The sequence below is a fragment of the Numida meleagris genome, chromosome 5, assembly GCF_002078875.1.
Source record: "Numida meleagris isolate 19003 breed g44 Domestic line chromosome 5, NumMel1.0, whole genome shotgun sequence".
Classification (NCBI taxonomy): Eukaryota; Metazoa; Chordata; class Aves; order Galliformes; family Numididae; genus Numida; species Numida meleagris.
The window spans coordinates 63,953,388-63,973,905 of record NC_034413.1 but is presented as its reverse complement, the minus strand read 5'-3'; the positions used below and the strand labels follow the sequence as shown (position 1 = coordinate 63,973,905).

At 42.8% G+C, this 20,518-nt stretch overlaps 1 protein-coding gene across 3 annotated transcripts in view; it reads left to right on the top strand.

Annotated features, from left to right (window-relative positions):
* Nucleotides 1-20,518, top strand: part of DPP10 (dipeptidyl peptidase like 10) — a 426,751-nt gene that overhangs the window by 193,400 nt on the left and 212,833 nt on the right. For 2 of the 3 annotated variants that reach the window (XM_021398542.1, XM_021398540.1), the window contains exon 1: nt 8,671-8,877. The exons of the other annotated variant lie outside the window; for it this stretch is intronic. In XM_021398542.1, coding sequence (XP_021254217.1) covers nt 8,806-8,877 — 72 coding nt within the window. In that variant the 5' untranslated portion in view covers nt 8,671-8,805. Of the gene's footprint in view, nt 1-8,670; nt 8,878-20,518 lie in introns of those variants that run through there. 3 annotated transcript variants of the gene reach the window in all.

Here is a 20,518-nt window from a genome sequence, read left to right as displayed (position 1 = left end):
GAATGTATATATCTAGGCTTAGCTGCTTGCATATGCTCTAGCCTCTTCCTCCTTATTAAGGGCAAGCACTGATCCTGACATTCTTCCAGAATTAGCCCATCCCTTCACAGTTCTCAGACAGCTCTCTCAAATGGTTCAGAGCTGACTGCTGTGTTTGAGTGGGATTGACATGTTGATTTGAATGCACTTCATTTATGTAATTATTTGTTTACCTGGTTTATTTAATTGTGTTCATGTCCTAGCCTTCATAATAGTTAGGGCAGTTAGAACACTATCTGGCCTCAAATGCGTGTGACAAAAGTATTAGCAACATCAGCCTTATTTCTTTCATCTTTCATTTTTTGATGTGTACCTGTCCTTATGTGTTTTTCTTTCTAATCTTATTTTTTCTGATCATCTTATCAAAATATGGAGGTTGCAGTGAGGTGGGGATCAGCCTCTTCTCCCAGGTAGCAGTGGGCATGGTGATGATGGGTTGATGGCTGGACTAGATCTTAATGTCTTTTCCAACCATGATGATTCTATGATAACATTAGATTCTTAACCATTTCCTTTTACTCCCCTAATTTTCCTGGTGCTTTCACCTTTCTTCTGAAAACATAAAATATAGTCTCCGATGAATTCAGAAAGTTGGTGCAATCATTTTTGTCCACCTGTATTGCTGTTGTATCAGATATTTGTGTCATGAAAATCCTCCTTGCCCCTGACTCTTTGTAGGATGTTACGCCCTCAAGTGCAAGAATGCAGATCTTGAGATATTTGGAAAGTCTCAGCTTTGTTCTTGGTTTTCAAGGTCAGATAGAAAAAGAAGTCTCCAATAGTATAGCACCGTCAGCTGTAGTCCCTTTTGTCTTTACATAGAGTAATTCAAGATGACAGTAATTCCTTCTGACTTGTTGAACTGCAGACATCAGGACCAGGATACATGTTACTGACACAGATGTGAGGCCTCCTCTTTTATCTCTTCCCACTCTTGAACAGTTTATTACACTTCTATAGCAAAATCCTGTTTTTTCAGTGCATCCCATTAATTCTGTAGCACTGTTGATGTTGTTGACTGTGCACAAAAACTTCAGCTTCTTGCAGTATATTTTTATTTTCATGGCACTTACACATCACTGCTTCAGATTCTTAATTGGGGAGCTCTGCCTATCTGCTTATTTTCTCTCCTGTAATGCTGTTTCAATTTCCCCACCAAATGATCCACCTGAGAGTTTCATACTTTCATAACATCAACTTTTTTGCTCATCTGTGTAACTTTACTTTTATTTATTTTTAGCTGTATCAGCTTAGCTTATGGGAGTGATGTGAAAGATGGCACTCATCCTTAATAGCATTTTTTTCTCAAAGTGACTGGATTCTTCAGTGTCAGAAGCATCAGCAATTCTTTATCTGCCTCTCCTGCCCAATAGCCTGTTGAAATCCTCAGGAGGGTTTCTGAATGCAACTCCTAGGTGAGTAATGATGCTAAGGCTGGATTTTTAGATGGTTATTTAGAATCAAAGTACTGTTGTGCCAATATTTGGTCCTGAGAAGACAGTATCATTACGATTGGGAAGTCTTATGAGGTTTATGTCCAGTTCTCAAGGTTAAAAATAGTCTGAAAATTTCTGTAACACTTCTTAATGCATCCCCTTAATTCTCTAATGATGTTAACTTTTCCACTGTCTGCATTTTTTCCTGTAAAGTCTGCTTCTAATTAGAGATTCTTGATAATTATATTGAAAGGAAAAGAGCTCTTTTCTGCCTCAAATCACACTGTGACTTGTGTAAGCACCCTAAAGGATCTCTGCTATCTTCTTGTTTGAGCAGATGTGCAAAAATGACTGCCAGGCTGAGAACATTGTGAAAAAATTAGTGTTATCTCAATGAAATGTCTGGTCATCAGGATCAGAGCTCAGACTGAAGTGAGGGTTCAGCCATTTGCAGTCCGAATGGCAGTGTTGAACTGGGGTTATGCTTTTTATTTGCAGACACTTGGTTGTGTAAGCAGGGAAGGACACCATGGGGAATTATGCTTGGGTAAACCCTCTGGTACGTGCAGCTTATCTGAGCCCTCCATCAGTGTTTGGCTTCTCAGTGATTCTCTTGCCTTTTGGTCACCAAACGTGATCTGTTTCCTTTTGGCAGGAGATGCTGGTGTGCTCTTTTCCTGAGCCAATTCTCCAGTATGAGGCTGGATTCATCATACTGCTGTTTTAATAAATTTTTTGTACATTCTTAATATTTGATATGAGGATTATACCTATTATTCTTATTATTGTACTTCATATTGGTAAGGGTATAATTATTTTACTTAGTGTTCCTGCCAAAGTGCAGGAGACATGCTACTGTATTCTGTTAAGGAATCAGGATTCCAAAAGGAAGGTTCTTCCTAAATCCCATGTATTTACATGCTGTTTTTTAATATCTTTCTTGCAGTCTTGACTGAAGAAGACTTTCTTCATTTACTTCATTATTGTTTTTATTATATAGCTGCTTTTCTTTGCCTTGGGCTGTAGCTGTGTTTCCCTGATGGATGAATAACTTTCTGCATGAGTGATTTGCATATCAGTTTGTAAAACATTCTCAAACCCTTTTGGGGAAAAAAACAAAAGGTATTATTCAAATCTCGGACAACATATGTGTGTGATATTATACAAATGTTTGATACCTTTCATTATATAATGTGTGTTATGGATGAATAGGTTCTTATCATATAGTTTCATGACAGCTCCATTTCATCTTGTAGTAACATTATGGAAAAAAGCTCAGTACTATAATTATATACAAAATCTTTTCTCCTTCCCTTTGATGTTGGAATACGTCCTCCAGGATTATAAAACCTACTCCATTCAGTGCCTGTTAATCAGAGCTAAGGGTACTGAACAGAGAACAGGCCCCATAGATCTCCACTTAGAATCAGAATCACCAAGGTTGGGAAAGACTTCCAAGATCATCCAGTCCAACTGTCCACCTGTCACCAATATTTGCCACTAAACCAAATCCCTCAGTACAACGTCTGTTTCTTAAACACCTCTAGGGACAGTGATTCCACCGCCTCCCTGGGCAGCCACTTCTTTTGCCAGTGTTTTAAAGGATCTTAGAATTATGGTGGCCAGACACAGCTATTGTTTTAGAAAGAAACTTTTTATAATTTTCAGCATAAAATGCACATATGTCTTGGTTTTAAAGGAAATACAGTTCTCAACAGAAAATTTCTTTGTGATCATTGTTAGCATCATAACACTTGTTGCTTTATTTGGTGACTAGAGCTTACAACGCTGGTAAGGAGAAATATTTTATAAATATAATGGAGTAAGTCGACCAGAATGGCAGCAACTCAAAGCCTTTCCTCTGAGTGTATGAAATGAATGAAATCCTTCCCAGCAGCAGTGAGGATGTGCTGTAGAAACCCAGCTGGCTTCTGGCTACGGCTCCCAGTGAGGTGTGGGAGGAAGGTCCTGCAAGACCTCTGCAGGTCTGGGGACCTCAGGACAGCTCTGGTAACACATGGTGACTGTGGATCTTCAGGCTGTGATATCAGATACATGTATTTGTACACCCCTATTTCTCTTGGAAAGCGTTGTGGTTTATGACTGTGCATCGTTAGGTAACTGGGAGGGGATGAAATCATGGCTCCCGTGCTCTTCTGCTCTGAACTATTTCTTCTAACGCTCTGGAATGCTGGCTGTGCATTTTACTGCTTAATGAGAGGTGTTTTTGGAAATGTGCTCCTGTTCTTATAGTTTAGCTGAAATATTTGCACGTGTGTTTTAATAAGTCCTGTAACTGTCCTGCTGGAATACATTTGCATTTATTTGTATTAACTCAGTGTTTGCACTGATTGTTTTTCTAAAAGAAGACAAGAAGAGAATAACAGGAGTACAGTTTATTCACAAAGAAAATAACCTTTCACTGAACCAGACATTAGAATATAACGTGTTTCTGAATGCAGAAGGTGACCAGGATTTTTCCCTCTTACGGAAATTCAGCAGCAAAATTCAACTACTCTGTCATTTTAAACCATCCCTTAAAAAAGCACTCTGTGCACACCCACATCGTGTCTGGTTGTCAGGTTTATGCACCTGTGGGTGGTTACTCTCTGGACAAGTATTTGTGAACCCACAAATCCTCTTAGAACACTGTAGAAGGGCAATCAGTGTGACTTCTCTTGTGTTTTGGTCCTATTGGTTCATCCCTGGAGGTGCTCAAGAAACTTGTAGATGTGGTGCTTAGGGACGTGGTTTAATGGGCAGTACTGGTGGTAGGCAGATGGTTGGACTAGATTATATTGGAGGTCTTTCCCAACCTTAATGATTCTATGATTCTGTGATTTTTTTCTTTAAATTCACCTTGACAACTTCAAGGATTTTTTTTAGCCTGGTTGCTACAGTTTTGAAAGGAACCAGAAATCCATAAACAGAGTATATTCCATATGGTCTGATTTTAAAAAGCCGCAGAGAAACTCTCAAGCCATGACCTTACAGATTTCAAAAGCCCCGTGCTGCACACACAGAGGCTGCGGGGAGCACGGCTGGAGCCTTTTCTTGTCAGGCTGGGGGATGCTGAGCAGCACTGCTGATCTACACCTGAGGTGCTTGGCTGGAGCTGAGCAAGGAGCTTTTGATCTCAGCCAGTTGACTTCATGGCATAAAAGCAGAAGCTGTGTGTAGGAATGGGTCAATTGAATGCAGGAGATTTAGTAGGCTTTCTATTTTTATTGCAACGCTTATAATTAGCCATCCAGTAGTATTTACATCTTCACTGAGCTGTATAGATATTAATTACTCAGTGTTGAGTGCCATCTAAAATGAGCAGAAAGCAAAACTATCAGTTCCACTTTGTCCTGGTTTTGTCCTTGGAAAATCCCCCCCCAAGCCTAAAGAAGGGATGAGATCTTCCTTGTGCCATGTGCTCTGTAGGTAAATCTCTAGAGAGCCAGGGCTTCATTTACGGCAGACTCTGTATCTGCCTTCAGATCAGACACTGCACCTCCCAGCATCTCTCCCAGGTTGTGATGGACATGTGCTCTTTCATATCCCTTATCAAGTTCCTAGCTCACCTTTTGGCTGTCTAAAATCAGTGCTATGTATGACTCTGCTCTATTGATGAAATGTCTGTGTTATTGTGTCATCACATGCTGTAATCTGGTGAATAATGCTCTGATGAGTTCCATATTCAGTTTGTGTAGGACGTAGAATACTTATGGTACATCCTTGATTTGTGCACCCGGATGTTGCATGCCATGAATATGATGGAGAAAGTGTAAAGCAGGCTGTCACATGACAGTACAGGTGGAAGACATATCAACTAATGTAAGGACTCTGCAAAGAACTTAGCAAGAGCACAGTTCCATTTCCTTCTGCAGCTATTTTACCCAAGCTTTCAGAAGGCACACAACTGCACACCAGAAAGTACCATCAATGTATGTGTTAGTGGCTTTTGCCCATATAGCGTTAGTTTTATTACCAGTCTCCAGTTTCAAAGATGTTGCTATTACTGTCTGTAAAACAATTGTTCTTTTAAGCAATCCAGTCAAATGATTTTGAACAGCTATACACAAAACTCAACCAAACAGAAGTTGGTGTGGGCACAACTGAAAACTGGTGGGGGAATTTGTTATCCCCAAAGCATCGATGCTACAATCCAAAGAACCAGCACACAAAAATAATGATAAAAGGGATGAGTAAGTGTTATCAATGGTATTGATAACAAAGATATTGATTTTAAGAAGTTTTAGATCAGCCTTGGTGTATCTAGAGTCCAGGCTCTTAGCCCCCAGATACTTGTTTTAAATAATTCTAGTTGATTTATGAATGCCCAACAACCAGCACACATGGTCTGTAATGAAACACATGCTGCATATCCCAGTCCATTATAGTGATAAAACCTCACAAAGAATATGTTGTGAATAACCAAGCTTCAGCTAAACTGACTGCTGGTGTCTTTTTCCTCTGGATTAATAGTGGAGCTCCAAAGCAGTGGATCTCATCAAAAATAAGCTGAAAGAAGTCTCTATTTGAAACATGCCCATTCAAACCCTAAATCATTAGAATGCTTTGGCTCTGATAGGCTCAGTAATTAGCCGAGTTACAATAGACCTGTGCCATAAACAGCACGAATAAGAACATGCCTGTTTCTAAGACTTATTATTTGTATTACTGTAGCACCTAGAGGCCACAGGCAAAATCTGAGTCTCCGCCTGTTATACATTGCTCAGAAAGAACAAGATCCTGAGTTCTGCAGCATACAGCCAGCACAAATAAAGGATTTTCAGCAAAGGCTACTCTGGAGAAATAACACAGAGCAGTGGGTATTGATGTGCAAAAGGTGCTGTCTTGGTTGCTCTTTTTGCTTTTTCTATGCACAGCACAATTATTATTCAAAAAGAAACAGTGGCAGAAGGCAAGAAGGTAAAGGGACAGGGCTCGCAGCAGCAAGGGCAGAGAGGTAAGATGGGAAATAATGAATTGTTGGAGAAAGAATAGGGATGTGAAATGGGGAGGTGAGAAAGGGCACGGATGGCTTTGAGAGAAGCACAGGAGCAGCTGATTGCAGAGCTGAGGGATGAGAGCCATGCAGGCTGGCACTGGGCTGAGCTGCTTGTCCACACTGCGGGTGCCTGGAGGTGGGTCCCATGTAGTGGGATGTGGGTGGCCCTCAGCATCAAGCTGGCAAGGAATCATGAAGTCAGGAAAAAAAAGAGATTGTCACTTTATTCAGACCATTCTCCTACCTGAGGTCTCTGTGCTCATATTGCTCTGACAGATTTTTATCCAGCTGCCAGGTCTGAAAGCCCCAAAACTTCTGGAGGCAACCCACTGCTTTCACCCCCCACTTTTGGAAATGTCTTTTTTTTCCTAACGTTTCATCTCTTTCTTCCTGCTTTTTAAACTAATTGCTGGTTATTCCATCCACCATGTACGCAAGAGATGGTTTTCATTCTTTTGCGGTACCTTTTAAGCATTTGCTCAAAGGAGCTGTGGGTGCCGCATCCCTGGAGGTGCTCAAGGCCAGGCTGGGTGCAGACATAGGCAGCCTGATCTGGTGGGTGGCAACCAGCCCATAGCAGGGGCTTGGAATGAAGTGATTGTTAAGGTCTCTTCCAACCTCAGCCATGCTGTGATGATACAGTTTGACCGCTGTTTCCATATGTGCCTTCAGATTTATCTCCTTTGTGCTAACTGTTCCCAATGATCTTCATTTTTTCTTTGGCGCATGTGTTTGCCAGTCCTCTGGTTATCCTTGCCACAAGTCAGCGAATGCACCGTGATGCAGACATTGGCCCCTATACTTGCTACCCAGTGCCCTACCACAATTTCTCCATGCACGGTGCTGACTTGTCCATCACAGCATGCTGCTCGTCATGTTCAAAATAGCAGGACAACGCCTTGTACTCTGTATCCTCATTTGCAGAAGCGATCCATCCTGTGGCCGTTGTAGACACTCACTTTATTCAGGTGCTGCTTCTCTCTGCCTCACAAAGCTGTTCTGGAAGACTGTGCTGGAAGCCCTTCTAAATCAAGATAGATGACATTTACTGCTTTCCTATCCACAGGCTTGTTATCCTATTAAAGGAAGAAATTAGATTTGTTTGACGCGAACTGCACTTGACAAATTAATGGTGGCTATTAGTCGTTATCTAGCTTTCATTTAAGTGCTTCCAAAGTTCATCTCAGTATTTTTTTTTTCTCCAAGAACTTTTCCTGGGACATCAAAAGAAATGGCATCTGTTGCTCGGTGGAGGAGTCAGCCCAGTGCTGGGTTACACAGGCACATAGAGGTGCTCAGCACTCTGCTGTGGCACTGATGGGTCTGTAATTCCTCAGTCCCGTGTCAGCTCCCTGCTCCTACTACAGGCTGAAACCTACTGGCACAGTCTTTGTACCTGCCTGTGCTCACCATCCAGACTGTTTTTTCTTGGGAATTACATGGACTAGTGTTAAAATAGATCCAACACTTTCATTCTACCTTGCAGTCGCTTGAGAGCCGGGCTGGCCAAGATGGTAACTGGCTGCATTCCCCCCATGTCCTCCACGGTGGCAGTCCTGCTTCTTCTGGACCCTCCTGTGAGCCTGAGCTAGTAAACAACCCAACTCAAAGCTCAGTGTGTTGCTCGTGTTTTGACTTTCACTTTCCTTTCGAAGTCTCATGGTCCCCATCACTTGAGTAGTCACCGTCACTTGAGCACCTTCGCATTTCCTGTGCCTCGCTTCTCACTGGATAGAAACAAATTTTTGACAGTCTCCTTTACAATCCTCGCCAACCCCCTGGCCGCTGACTGACGGCGCGGGGGCCGCGTCCGCACACCCTGCCACTAGAACCGCAGGGCTGCCCTCGGCGGGGCCGGTCCCCGCGGGCCAGTGCTGGAAGCGGCCCGGCCCGCCGCCCCCGCGCCGGCTGTGCGGAATGGTCTCTCCCAGGCCGCCGGGCACCGCTGTGACACCTGCTGGCTGCTCGGCGGCGGGACGAGGCGGGCCGGCCCCCGGCGGGCGGAGCGAGGCAGGCGGGCAGAGCGTGCCCGGCGCGGGGCTCTCCGCGAGCGGCACCGGGCGGAGCTGCGGGGCCGTCTCCCGGGCAGCAGGGCAGGGGCACGGCGGTGGGGTCGGCGTCGCGGGGACGGGATCTCTTCCCGCCGGAGCGGTGGCTCCGCGCCCCTCGCCCGCCTTCTTTTTTTTTTTTTATTCCTCCTCCTCTGCCGCCGCGCTACTTCCAGGGGAGGTTGGTGTCATGCGGCTGGCGCCGAGGGAGGGCTGCCCGGGGCCGAAGCGGCAGTGAGAGGCGGTGAGAGCAGCCCAGGCGAGCCGAGCCGAGCCCCCTGCGATGACAGTCATGAAGGAGCAGCCGGCGCACCCGGGCGGCAGGGGGAACCCGCCGCCGCCGCAGCCCGACCAGGTGGGAGCCGCTGTGCCGAGGGGCTGGGGAGGGGACGGCCGCCGTCCCGGTGAAGTTGTGCGGGGATGAGCGCAAAGTCCGAGGGGTGCGAGCAACCTCGGGTCGGGGGATGCGGAAGCCCCGCGGAGCCGACTTGGGGAGCAGAGGGCGGCTCACGGGTACCCAACCGTGCGGGGCCCCCAGCGAGGAGGCGAAAGCCGCGGCGGGGGCTGTGCTGTGCTGTGCTGGGCTGGTGGTGTCGGGTCTTACGGGAGCTGGCGCTCCGCTTTCCCCTTGGTTGTACCGGGAGGGAACACCGCGGGATGTGCAGAGTACTGGGAGCGGGGCTCCGCTGTCCGCCTTGGTGGAGCAGGGGGTTCGCTCCGCGTCTCTACCCGGGGCGGGGCAGGGAGTGGCCCCGCTCGGCTCGGGGGTTTCCCGGAGGGTTCGCCCGCACCTCGGCGCGGGGAGCGGTACCACCCGGCGTCCCCGCGCCTCTGAGCGCCGGGCTGTATCGGAATGCCCGCGTTTCGTGCAGGGTAGGGAGCAAAAGAAAAGCTGAATTCGGCTTTGAGCACCGCAAAAATCGAAGTTTCCGTGGCCGGACCGTGGGAGCCGTCGCTCTATCCCAGCCGCTTCCCGAGCGGTCCCGGGGCCGCGGCCGCGCGCTGCCGCTGCTGCAGAGGCGGTGCCGGAGTTGCCCCGCGGCAGTCGTGGAAATCCGCGGAGCTCGTACATTTCGGGAACTCTGTTTTGCTTTAAAGGGCCTCTGCTTGTAGACAGAATAAAAAGTACTTGAACTCAGCAAACCTTCAGATTGGATTCAGAGAGTCTGAATTGCCGGAATAGCTTTTTGTGGATATCTTTTCAGAGTAGCCCTCACGTTAGGTACCAAAAATGAGTGGTTTGACTACTCTTAGGTGATAATGAGGAACAGGAGTAAGTTCTCAATTTAAAACACTGCAGATGTGAAGGCTGTATCCTAAATATAGAAACGTTATTACTGGAGCACTGTGGAGCTCTCAGCCTCTCTCAGCGGTGGGTGCAGGGACTGCTGTGCTGCAGGGAGCATGGGGACCAGCTCCCGTGTAGTTATTTGCATTGCATTTCTGAAGACCAAGATTGGTTTTCCTGGTTAAAGTTGACATTGACAACACTGATCGCCTATTGCCATAGATGCCAGGGCTGTAGATAATGGCATAGCCTACAAAACGTGGGTTTCAGAGAATGGCCAATCTTTCTTTGGGTTTAAATGCTCACAGTAGGGATGTGGGCCAAAGTCCTTCCAGGGGCTCTGTGCAGATTGAGGCCACTGCTGGATCCCCTCAAACACACTGTGCTTGTGCAGCCAAAACCCAGGCAGCCATATCTGAGCTCCCTCCAGGACCAGGACGTAGGCATTGTTATGCCAGATTTATGTTGGAGCAGCAGGGAGGGCCATGGCCTTAGCAGAGGGATATTACGAGTTAGAGGCTTTGTTGGCTTTTGTGGTTGCTGTTACACAGCCTGAGCTCTGGGTGGAAGAGGGCCTCGTGCTTCCACTGTTCGTCCATATCTCGTAGCACTGTTGCTGTCAGGAAGATGTACCCTTCTTGGGGCCTTCAGGAAATCCATCTCTGTCAGGGACCTCAGTGTTTCATTTTGCTTGGTGAGCTTGTATAAACTTGTAGTGTCACTACAGGTGACAGCTGTAGCTTACTTCTTTATCTTTAATGGTAAGCCTCGTCTGCACTGAGGGAGCTCCTGAGACAGCAGGAGCAGCGGAGCTCTTATGGTAGCGAAGTGGTTGGACCTGTGGAAAGCCTACAAAGGAGCAGGGAATTACATTGAAATTTTCTAAGCTCAAATCTCTTTTCTGATTTCCAAGTCCAGTTTACAAATACTCCTGAGAACAGTCTTTCTGAAGCTGATGCATTTGTGGTTAATTTATAGGCTTGGGACCTGAGCTTCAATTTGAAATTACAGCAGGCTAATGCTGTGACTTTCCACTTAAATAAAAGCTTGGATCGACTGACTGAAGCATCCATAGCCATTAGCTTATAAATAAATTGGATACAACTTCATATCCAACACTTCCTTTGATGGCAGTTTTAAAGCAACCCTCCCCTGGGCCAAGGCATCTAGTAACAACTTCCATTAACAGTGCTATCAGTGTTTCAGCAATTGGTTTGATAAATCTACCAGATTGATTTGCAACTTTTTGCTAAATAATGACTCCTATTTATTGCTAATATTATGGTTTTATATTCTGATGATGTATTGGTAGAAAAGAGCTGTAAATCACTTGCATTTCTCCTCATTTCTGGAAAGCTCTGTTGATGGACTCAGACTTACTTGGGAGCTTGTGTCAGAAGTAAACGTGGTTCCCTCTTTACAACAGTACAAAGAATAGCATATTCCATCTAGTAGCTTGTAGGAACTGTCCCAGGGTCATAGACAATGATGTTTAGTGTTCATTTTTAGAACGCACAACCATTCAGTAGTCAGTGGACACAACATATTTGAAAAACATAATGTACCTGTATGACTTGCTGGTTGATGAATGTTGCTGTCTTTGCAGATGAAAAACTAAGATAATTCCTCTAGGTATTACTTCTCTGAGGCTTCAGTCTGTTTACAAAAAAACCAGATGATCTACACCACCTGGTGCTGCTTGCTGTTCTTTCTGTGTATGGAAGACAGCCCTTTGAAATTTATAACCAGTCCTTCCTGAGCCTCTCTTACTCTCCCAACTTAAGGACTTTTAAAAATTGATTTTAAAATACAAAAAAAAATCCCCCAAACAAACAGGTTGTTTCTTTACTGTTTGTCATTTAGAAACTACTGCATTCTTGTTCTTCAAAATAGGTGAGGAGAAATGAAACCAGACTGTATTGTGTTGCCTTAAATAGGGGAATTCTTTGGCAAGCATTTCAATTACATATTTGGTATACCTACAGGCACAACTGACTACTGTTTGCTTCAATAGAAGCATGACTGTTCTGATTAAAAAGTTGAATTTTCTGTGTCTCAGGACCAGTTTCTTTGGTCACCATGCAAAGGTCATATTCTGAAAGTACATCTGAACAAAAGAGAACAATCTGTGCTTTATTTTTCAGTTCCTAAGGCTAAAATGGTTTGTATTGTTACATCTTCCTTCACTGCATCATTCCTTTTCCCCCAAATTAGACTCTGATCTTGCAGTGGGAAAGGGAAACATTACTCCCAGTTTTAAGAAAGGTAGAAGGGAAGACCTGGGGAACAACAGGCCGGTGAGCCTCACCTCTGTGCCTGGGAAGGTCACGGAGCAGATCCTCTTAGAAGGTATGTTAAGGCACATAAATAAAACAAAGCTTGAACTCTTCATCATACACTTGCAACGGTTCCAGTAACATGAAAAATTTAGTTGGGTAGTCAGCTCTGTGTCTTCCGCTCTTGATTGCGTTTAGAGCTGGCTTCAAGCTGAGATGAGAATCTTTGTTCTAGTACATAACCCAAAGTGACTTCGCATTTTTCCTTCTTACCTACCTAGCAGAATTTTGTACTTCTTACATTGTGGCAGTGTATCAAACGTAGTGCTGTGCAAGGTTCAACATAACGTCAGGAGCATCCGGTAGAAAAAGCCAATAAAAGTGGAAAAGTAAGGTTGTATTATTATGCCCAGAATGTTTCATAAGGAATTAAGATCTAAATCTTATATTTAACATTTACATTCTATTTCTTATACTGTATATATGCCATACTACTTCTGTGCTGGATACAGAAGTATTACAGGAAGACGTATTACAGGTTTGCAATATCTCTTGGGTATATGACCAGGAGCACAAGGAGCTGATGTGAAAATGTGTTAGTAGCAGTGGTTTGAAATATCGTTCAGGATTCACGTTCTAGGGGAGGGCAAGGAACAAGCACGCTTTCAATAGCATGCATGGCCTTGATTTGCTTTCTCTTTTCCGTGTGGCAATTAAGGTGTAGTTCTGTCACGTGCCTGATTGATGTGATCAGCACTAAAAAAGCACCTGAATCTCATCTTAAGTCTTGATTGTGTTTCTGGTCTTCAAAGCTGATCTCTGTGGAGAAGGGGTGAGTAGGATCTCAATTCTAGTGCAGTGCTTCTTGTGTTAATTGAAAAACATCACTTCATGTGATATCTTACAAATAGTCCATTTGTGGTATAGGATCTTGGGTAGCTTGAGTGAGGAGTGAGAGGATATTTTTTAGGTGGCAGTATAGCACATAAATATGTTACTGTGGACATCTCAAATTCAGAAGCTTCTCTTCAGAAACTTCCTTTCCTAATGCAAAGAGCTTTTCAAAGAGCTTCTAGTGCTTGATCCTGTCCTGGGAACTGGGAGCACCACTGTGGAGAGGTCTTCTGTGGGGGGCCCAGAACAAGGCAGTGTGTGAGCTCTTACTTCTTGCTCTCTCCCCTCATGGTTCCATGCCTTTATGCAGGTTTTCTGTGTCTTGCTTTCACAACAGCATGCAGGAATCTGTGGAGCGCAGCACAGCACCTGGTTTTTCAGCTTTTGGAGCTCTCTGCTACGCAGGTGTGTTAGAAGGATTACTGCAGTAATGCAATGCCAGGGAAACAGGGCAATCTTTTTGGCTGTTCAGTGTTGAAGGGAATTGCAGGCACACTGTAAGTTACATAGCGGCCTCAGATATTTGAGTACACATACTGCATCAGTTATTTTCAAACCTACTTCCTGTGTTTCTTTCCAGTTTCTTCTATGTGAAGGTATTGCTTCAGGCAAGCAATTCTGATAATTAACATGACAGAGGAACTGTGTAAGCAGACTGAGACGTTGTTTGATGTTATAGTAACATTTGAAAGCCCTCACCTTTGCATTTTTTTAGGAACTTGAGGGCATTTGGAAATTACACATACATTACTGACTCACAAACATGAACACCGGCTTTCTTTCCATAGTGTTAATAAGGATAAATGTAACTTGTGATCCCTAGAGAAGTAGCTTTTGTTGTTGTTTTAAGCAAATAGAGCTTTGAAATATGCTTCACTGGTGAAAAACTCCTAAGTGTACAGGACCGTACTTCACATTATCCGTTCTTTAACGTGATATTGGAAGACACCGGAGAGTCATCTGCTGCTGCAAATGTCCTGCCAGTGGGTGGCTGCAATTTGTTGACGCTGTGTTCATAACTGTTAGAAGACCTGTGTCATATTTTAAGTCCACGCATTAGCTACGAGATTTCAGCTGTCTCAGACTCTGTGCATCTCCACTGTAATCACGTTTCTTTTGTGCTCCACTCAGCTGCATCAAATAATATTCATGAATATGTGATAGTAAAATGAGCGAGGCTGATGGTGACTGATGATGATAAATTGCTGTCTTTATCTATTAGGAAGGACACTGGATGACCTACAGATCTGAGGCTGAAGCTGAAAGACCTTTGCTAGTAGTTCTTAACACTGCTGGCAAGGGTCACTTAATTTAGTGTATGTTATGTACGTATAGAATCTGTAAATAGTTTTGAATGATTCTCAACCAAGATAAAAGGACTGAGATGTTTGGAGGATGTAGTCTTAAGCACATCAGTTAGGAAGTGTTAAACCATGTTATGATTTAAAGAGAATAAAGATTATTTAAAGGTGTATGGGGGTTATTTTAGATTCCTTGGGGCAATATTTGCAATTTACATTCCTTGGAGTAGGAAAAAAAATAAAAGGCATTTTGTAGCTTTCCAGAAAACAAACTGGGCAAATGCTGGAGTTTTCTTTTTGGAAATACAGAGAGAATTTCAAATACTAGTGGGAAAACATTAAACTTGTTTGAAATGCTGAGCGAGCATGAGAAACTAAATCAAACACTGCCAGTGCAACCAATCATTTGTCCTCAGTGTTTGTTCTTTCTCTTCCTGCCTGCACAGGGACTGCTGGCTTCCTTTTGCCTTTCCTATCCTAGGGCTTTAGAGACTGCTTAAATCAAAGCATTTAAAATATATTAGGGGAGTCTTTCAGAGGAAGAATTTGAGCTTAAGTACTTTTAATTAGGAGTAGTGGTGCACTGCAGTTCTGAATTTTATGGTAGAACTGTTTAAATCAGATTGTGCTTGTTTAGAACTTTCCTTAGACAAAATGTCTCTAACAGTTGGGTGGTGTTGGTTATTACACATGCAGATTTGGTTGATTGTCCCTTCCAGACAGCTTGTTTTAGGTATTCCTACCTTATCTGTGAAGGTTATTCCTATCCCAGTGTGAATAGCAGCACAACAAAATCCTTCTGAAAAGTTTAGGCAAGGGACTTCTTGTTCTAGGGCATGGATGATTGTAGCGGGTAATTAGATGTCATCAAGCATAAATCTAAACTTAAATCTTCTCAAGGTAATAAGCTCACAAAGTCAGAAAACTTTTAAATGAGTGGGGTAGCTGCTATGCAAGGAAATGAGTTACAAAGGTTCCTTGTTATTTTTAATTAAAAGGTTCATTGTATTGTAGTGCATAGAATGTGTTACTTTTCAGTTCCTGAGATGATTGAAAATATTTATGTATCCTAATATGCTTATATACAAGAATATTGCCCTGAAGTTAGTGGGACTGTTTATGAAAATAATATCTGTGGGACTAATTATATAATTTGCCCCACAATTGTTTTCATTATATCCTGGAAAAGAAGTTCTTTGGTGTGCAGTAAGATGGGTCAAGCGTCAGTACTCAATCTGTATGAAAGGTAGTTATCCAGATTTTGTCACTGGCATCTTCTCAAGTTTCTGGCAGCAAACATTCAGTGTACATGTTTTTGCACTTAAAAGAACAGAACTACAAGGCCAGTATTGTAAGCCAGGCTCTAAAAAGGTTCCTGAAGTCAACTGTCAATGCATGCAAGTGGTTTGCTCTCCCATTAAAAAAAGGCTGAGTTTCTACCTATAGATTTATAGTAGTATGTCCATTTTCGTATGTTTCTTGAAGGGTTTCTACAAGCAATTCTGTACCGAGGAGAGGATTTGCCCCTTTTCATGTCCTCTTGCTGTAGGCAGAAAAGGAACTTAGTGCTGTAGTTGGAAGTAGCAGTGCTAAGACTCTACATTTCTGATTTCATTATGGCATGACTAGTGATGACTGAAGGAGGGATGAAAGCTGAGCTGGATGGTGCATGTGGACTCCAGTGAAGTCTCTTTTTATTTTGGTGACTGTTTGGATTGAATCTTTAGCTATTTTCTTTGGTCCCTTTATACTCTCTTTTAAGACATGTTTCTGATTCTATAAAATGTTCTGTTCTGCATGAACAGCTCTCAAAGCTGTCTCACTATTCTTTCCTTTCAGATTTGTTATGACTCCATGTGATTCTCTCCTGTATCACACCTTTTTCCACAGCTTCACCTCTATTTTCTACGCTCGCTTTGTCTAACACTTCTATTCCAGCAGCCCTTCTGCCTTCCTTTACCAGCACTGCATTTCTCTTTGTAAGCTAAGCAATGTCTCCGTTGTCTTTGTCATCTTGTTCTCCTTACTCTTATTTCCTCATTGTGAGCCATTTGAAAAATGTCTCATGTGCTTAAGTATAACACTAGCTTTTGTGACAGTGTAAGAGGAGTTTCAGAGCAGAGGATAATAACATATGTAAGGAGTGTGTGCGCTTTGCTACTTCCACTGCAAACCAGCCATGTCATTATATACTGAGAATATAAATACCCCATATGTATATGGGGTCCCTTTTGATGGATCTATTAATTATTAGTGGTTTTACCATTTTTGATAGTTGATATAAATGAACTCCAATGAATTAAAAAAACCCAACAAAAACAGAAAATACCTTCTTTAGCAATCTTTTTTTTTTTTTAATTCCCACTCTTCTGCTGCTTAACAATGATAGAAAGTGCCTCCTTCCCTTTTCACATGCTACTGTAAATATTTGTCATAATAGTGAAGGAATAATAGGTTATCTTATATATGAATTCAAGAGAACTTCTCCTAAAGAGCTGCAGTTTGAAATATGAAATTCTACTCTTAGGAGAGTTTCCATGCAGCACTTCAGAAAACTTTGATGTATATTTACTCCTGGGTCTGAAAGCTGCAGCTGTGACTATTTTTAAAGATCCTGAAGCCTGAATTGCTGCTGCATGTGGTCAGTATTCATCCACAACCTTCTGTTAGCTCTGTCTATAGGCCCCCATCTGGCTGTCACTACTATGCAAACTTCTTTTTCCTCTTTATTTTGTTTTTTTTTTCTCTTTGACAGCTATGAATTTTTAATCATACCAGGTCTCACTTGCTGTCTACGTGCTGAGGAAATTCTGTGGTTTTCTTCTTCTTCTTCTTATTATACTGGCTATTGCAGTGAAAGAGAGTTCATACATATCTTTGTCAATGTGCACAATGTTGGTTCAGTTAAAGCAAGTGTGCCTGAAAACGCACCAGCACTTGCTTTGCGGCTTTAGCATGTGTATGTTTGGCTGTGTAAGTGAGTTATGTCCCTCCACCTCTATCAGAGTGACTCTATCTGCTTAGTCTGTCAGTTACTCTATACCTCTGGGAGGTGTTTCTCTCCCAACAAGAAAAGTCTTGCTTTACATCTGCCATATTGCTTTTGAGACTGGGTCATATTTACAGCTTTGTTTTGCCATATTGCATCTCTCTTAACATTGCACATGATACACAGACAAGTTTTGTGTTTAAAAGTATGTGCAGAAGTGTTTAGTCATTGAAAGTGAGTTAACTGTTTGTGCAAAGGCTTTCAGATGGAGCGGACAGATTGCTCAGGGGTTTGCCCTTAAGGGCTTTCTTGGGGTTCTTGGTGTGGAGAAAACTGTGCTTTGAGATTAAATTATTCAGCAAGATTTTTTTTTTTTTTAAGTAATTAAAGCTTCTAGCATTTATTGTTTTATGTATGCAGATTACAAGTGAAGGTTGATTAAATCACAACAAAGGGAAGTTGGGAAGTTTATTCACGACCAGTGGACGGCAATGCCTCCTTTGTGACTGGTGGAGCACTGTTGTGCCTACTTCATTACAGCGAGTATTGACTCCATCTCATTAAAGCAGATTTTTTAGGTGATGGCGTGGTTAAAAAGTGGTCAGTGGATTTTGATGCAGTGTGGCCCTGGCTTCACTTGGTAGTGCAGAATTCATCTTTTTCTGTCAAATATCTGATTTATAGGCAGTTTTCATGTTTGTGTTTTTGAAATGGCCAGGTAAGGTATACAAAGCTCAACAAGATCAAGAAGCAGGCTGATGTAATGATTTTCTTGCTGGAAAGTAATAGGCAAGCTGATAGAGCATGTACAAACAGCAGGTTTTGCAGCATGGCACAGAACAGTAGCAATGTGAAACCTGCATTATGTAGATTATCTGAGCATAAGTTTCTGCTGAGTTTTGGGCCACAGTAACTCAGACCTCATTTGTTAGAGAAAAAACTCATTTTTTCTTTTTCTTTTTCCAGTCACTGAGTGTTTCAATGAGCAGATTCCTGCTGCCTTCTAAAAATTTTACTTGGTTATCTTCTCTGGATTGAGCACGTGGCCATTTGAATACATATGCCTGATGTTCAAGAATCAATGAAAGTAAGAGAAAATAAAATCTCATTGTCTCACATGCCAGCATGAGTGCCTGCTAAGCTGCTTCACAGAAACATTTTCTTTCCTCACCTTGCTGTTGGGTTGTCCATGCTGCCCAGGGCTGAGTGGTGCTGTGTATCCTGGAGATTAGAAATGCCTTTATCTGGCAGAAGCCACATATCCTTAAGATGGATCAGCCCAGTTTGCTCCTGTCATTGTGGGAGAAATAGCCACCTGTGGGCTCACTGTGTGCTTGGTAGGTGTTGCTGAGGTGAGGTACTGCTTATGCGAAGTAATAGTAACGTGCAATATTTCTTAAACACCTTTAGTGTGTTCTTTATCATTTCTACCATTCATCAAGGATATAAGCTTTCAGTTCAGTGGGTGATTGTAATTAATTTTTTCCATTAACGCTTAAAATAACAATAGTTCATCAAAAACAAAAGTTGAAAGTTATCTGTATGTTTCAAGTGAAATGATTTAGTTGTAGGTGGTTGATCAAGTTAAATCCAGGATCAAAAGACTAGCTCTTAAACGATGGTCTGTGTTTCTTGGTCCACATATGCTGTGATTAAAAACAATCTGAATTGTTGGCTTAGCACAGTGGTCAGTTGGACTCTGGGCTGCGCAGTGCATAAGAACTATGCGGAAAAGGTGAGAACTTGCATTTCGGGACCTACAATCTAAGCTCCAAATACTAACATTGAAAACAGTTTGTGGTGGAGCAAACTTGGGAAACGTTTGTCAGCACCCTTGGGCCTGTCAGAGTTATTCTGAAGTTGGATCTGACAGAGCAGGGATGGGGAGTAGGAATCAGAGAGGCCCGGCGGGGATGGGGAGTGGGCAGCAGCCCATGAAGGGGAACCAGATGGCTTTGCAGAGCTCTCCACAGCCTCAGGTTCCTGCTTGAGCTTCATCTCCCATCCATTTGGGATTCCTCCAATACTAGTATCTTCCTTCTCTGCTGCTACATTAGCTATATTTTTACTGAGTGCCTCTGGTGTCTAGAGAGCCGTACATGTATCTGTATGTACATGTGTAGGTTGTAGTGGGATTTATCAGTGCTGCTATGGAAAATTATCCAGTCCCAATTTCTTCTTGTTATCCTGCGGGGGGAAAAATAAGCCACCACCCAAAACAACAGAAGACCGTTCAGTATACAAATGTAAAGCTCTTAGAAAATGAACACCAGAGATTGTGTGAGTTTGAGATAATTATCTGTCTCAATAGTTAATTGTTCTGAGTCTGCTTTCTGGGGTGCTTTTGTAAGGGCTGCTGCACTAATGATTGCAGGGTTTATACTCTCCTGATTGTTTTCCTCAGTCATCATGAAGGTATGGAGGTATACTTTGAAGAGCACCAACTGAGGTGGTGTTTCTCCTTCAGTTTCACAGAAAAACCCTGCAATGCTGTTTCTCTTGAAACAAATCATGCTTGTTTTCATTCCTCTACCAACTCATAAGGTTTTTGTGTATTTTGTACAAACACAGACTTGCTGCTTTTTTTTTCCCAAAAGTATATCTTGTGTTTTCGTTTCTGTTCATATCAGCATATATAATGCATTATAACACCTTGCCCCTCTGTGATTCTTTCACAGCAGGTCTCTTTCACAACATCTAGGGAGGTGCTCTGCATTTTCTAATTATTTCTGCAAAATCCAAGTCACTAGACAGTGTTGCCGACAAATATCTGTGCAAAGAATAAGGGATGTACTGTTTCAGGCTAGAAATACGAGCACTTGTAGAGGAGGAACACATAAAGAATGTAAATCCTTACAATTTCAAGGGCATTTGAGGGATTTACAAGCCCAATTAAATAAACTGATGAGCACTGTGAAACATCTTGAGGGAATCATTGGTTTCTGTAGAAAATACGTAGTAGCTGTTTCTTAACCAGCAAAGGTTTCACACTTCCATTCCACTGGGAAGGGCAGTTCCAGCTGAAATTGATGGATTCTTTCACATGGGAAAAGATTCTGCCATTTGAATGGTTTTGTTCTACCTTTGAGAAAGGTTACACTGCAGAAAGGGAAGCCAGTGGTGGTGATCTCTTCATAGTCTGAAGGTATTTTCCACATTAAATCTCATGCAAATCTTTCCTGATGAACTAGCAACATCACAAAATGTTTTCTGATTTTTGTTATTGTTTGCGGTAATTCATGGCTATT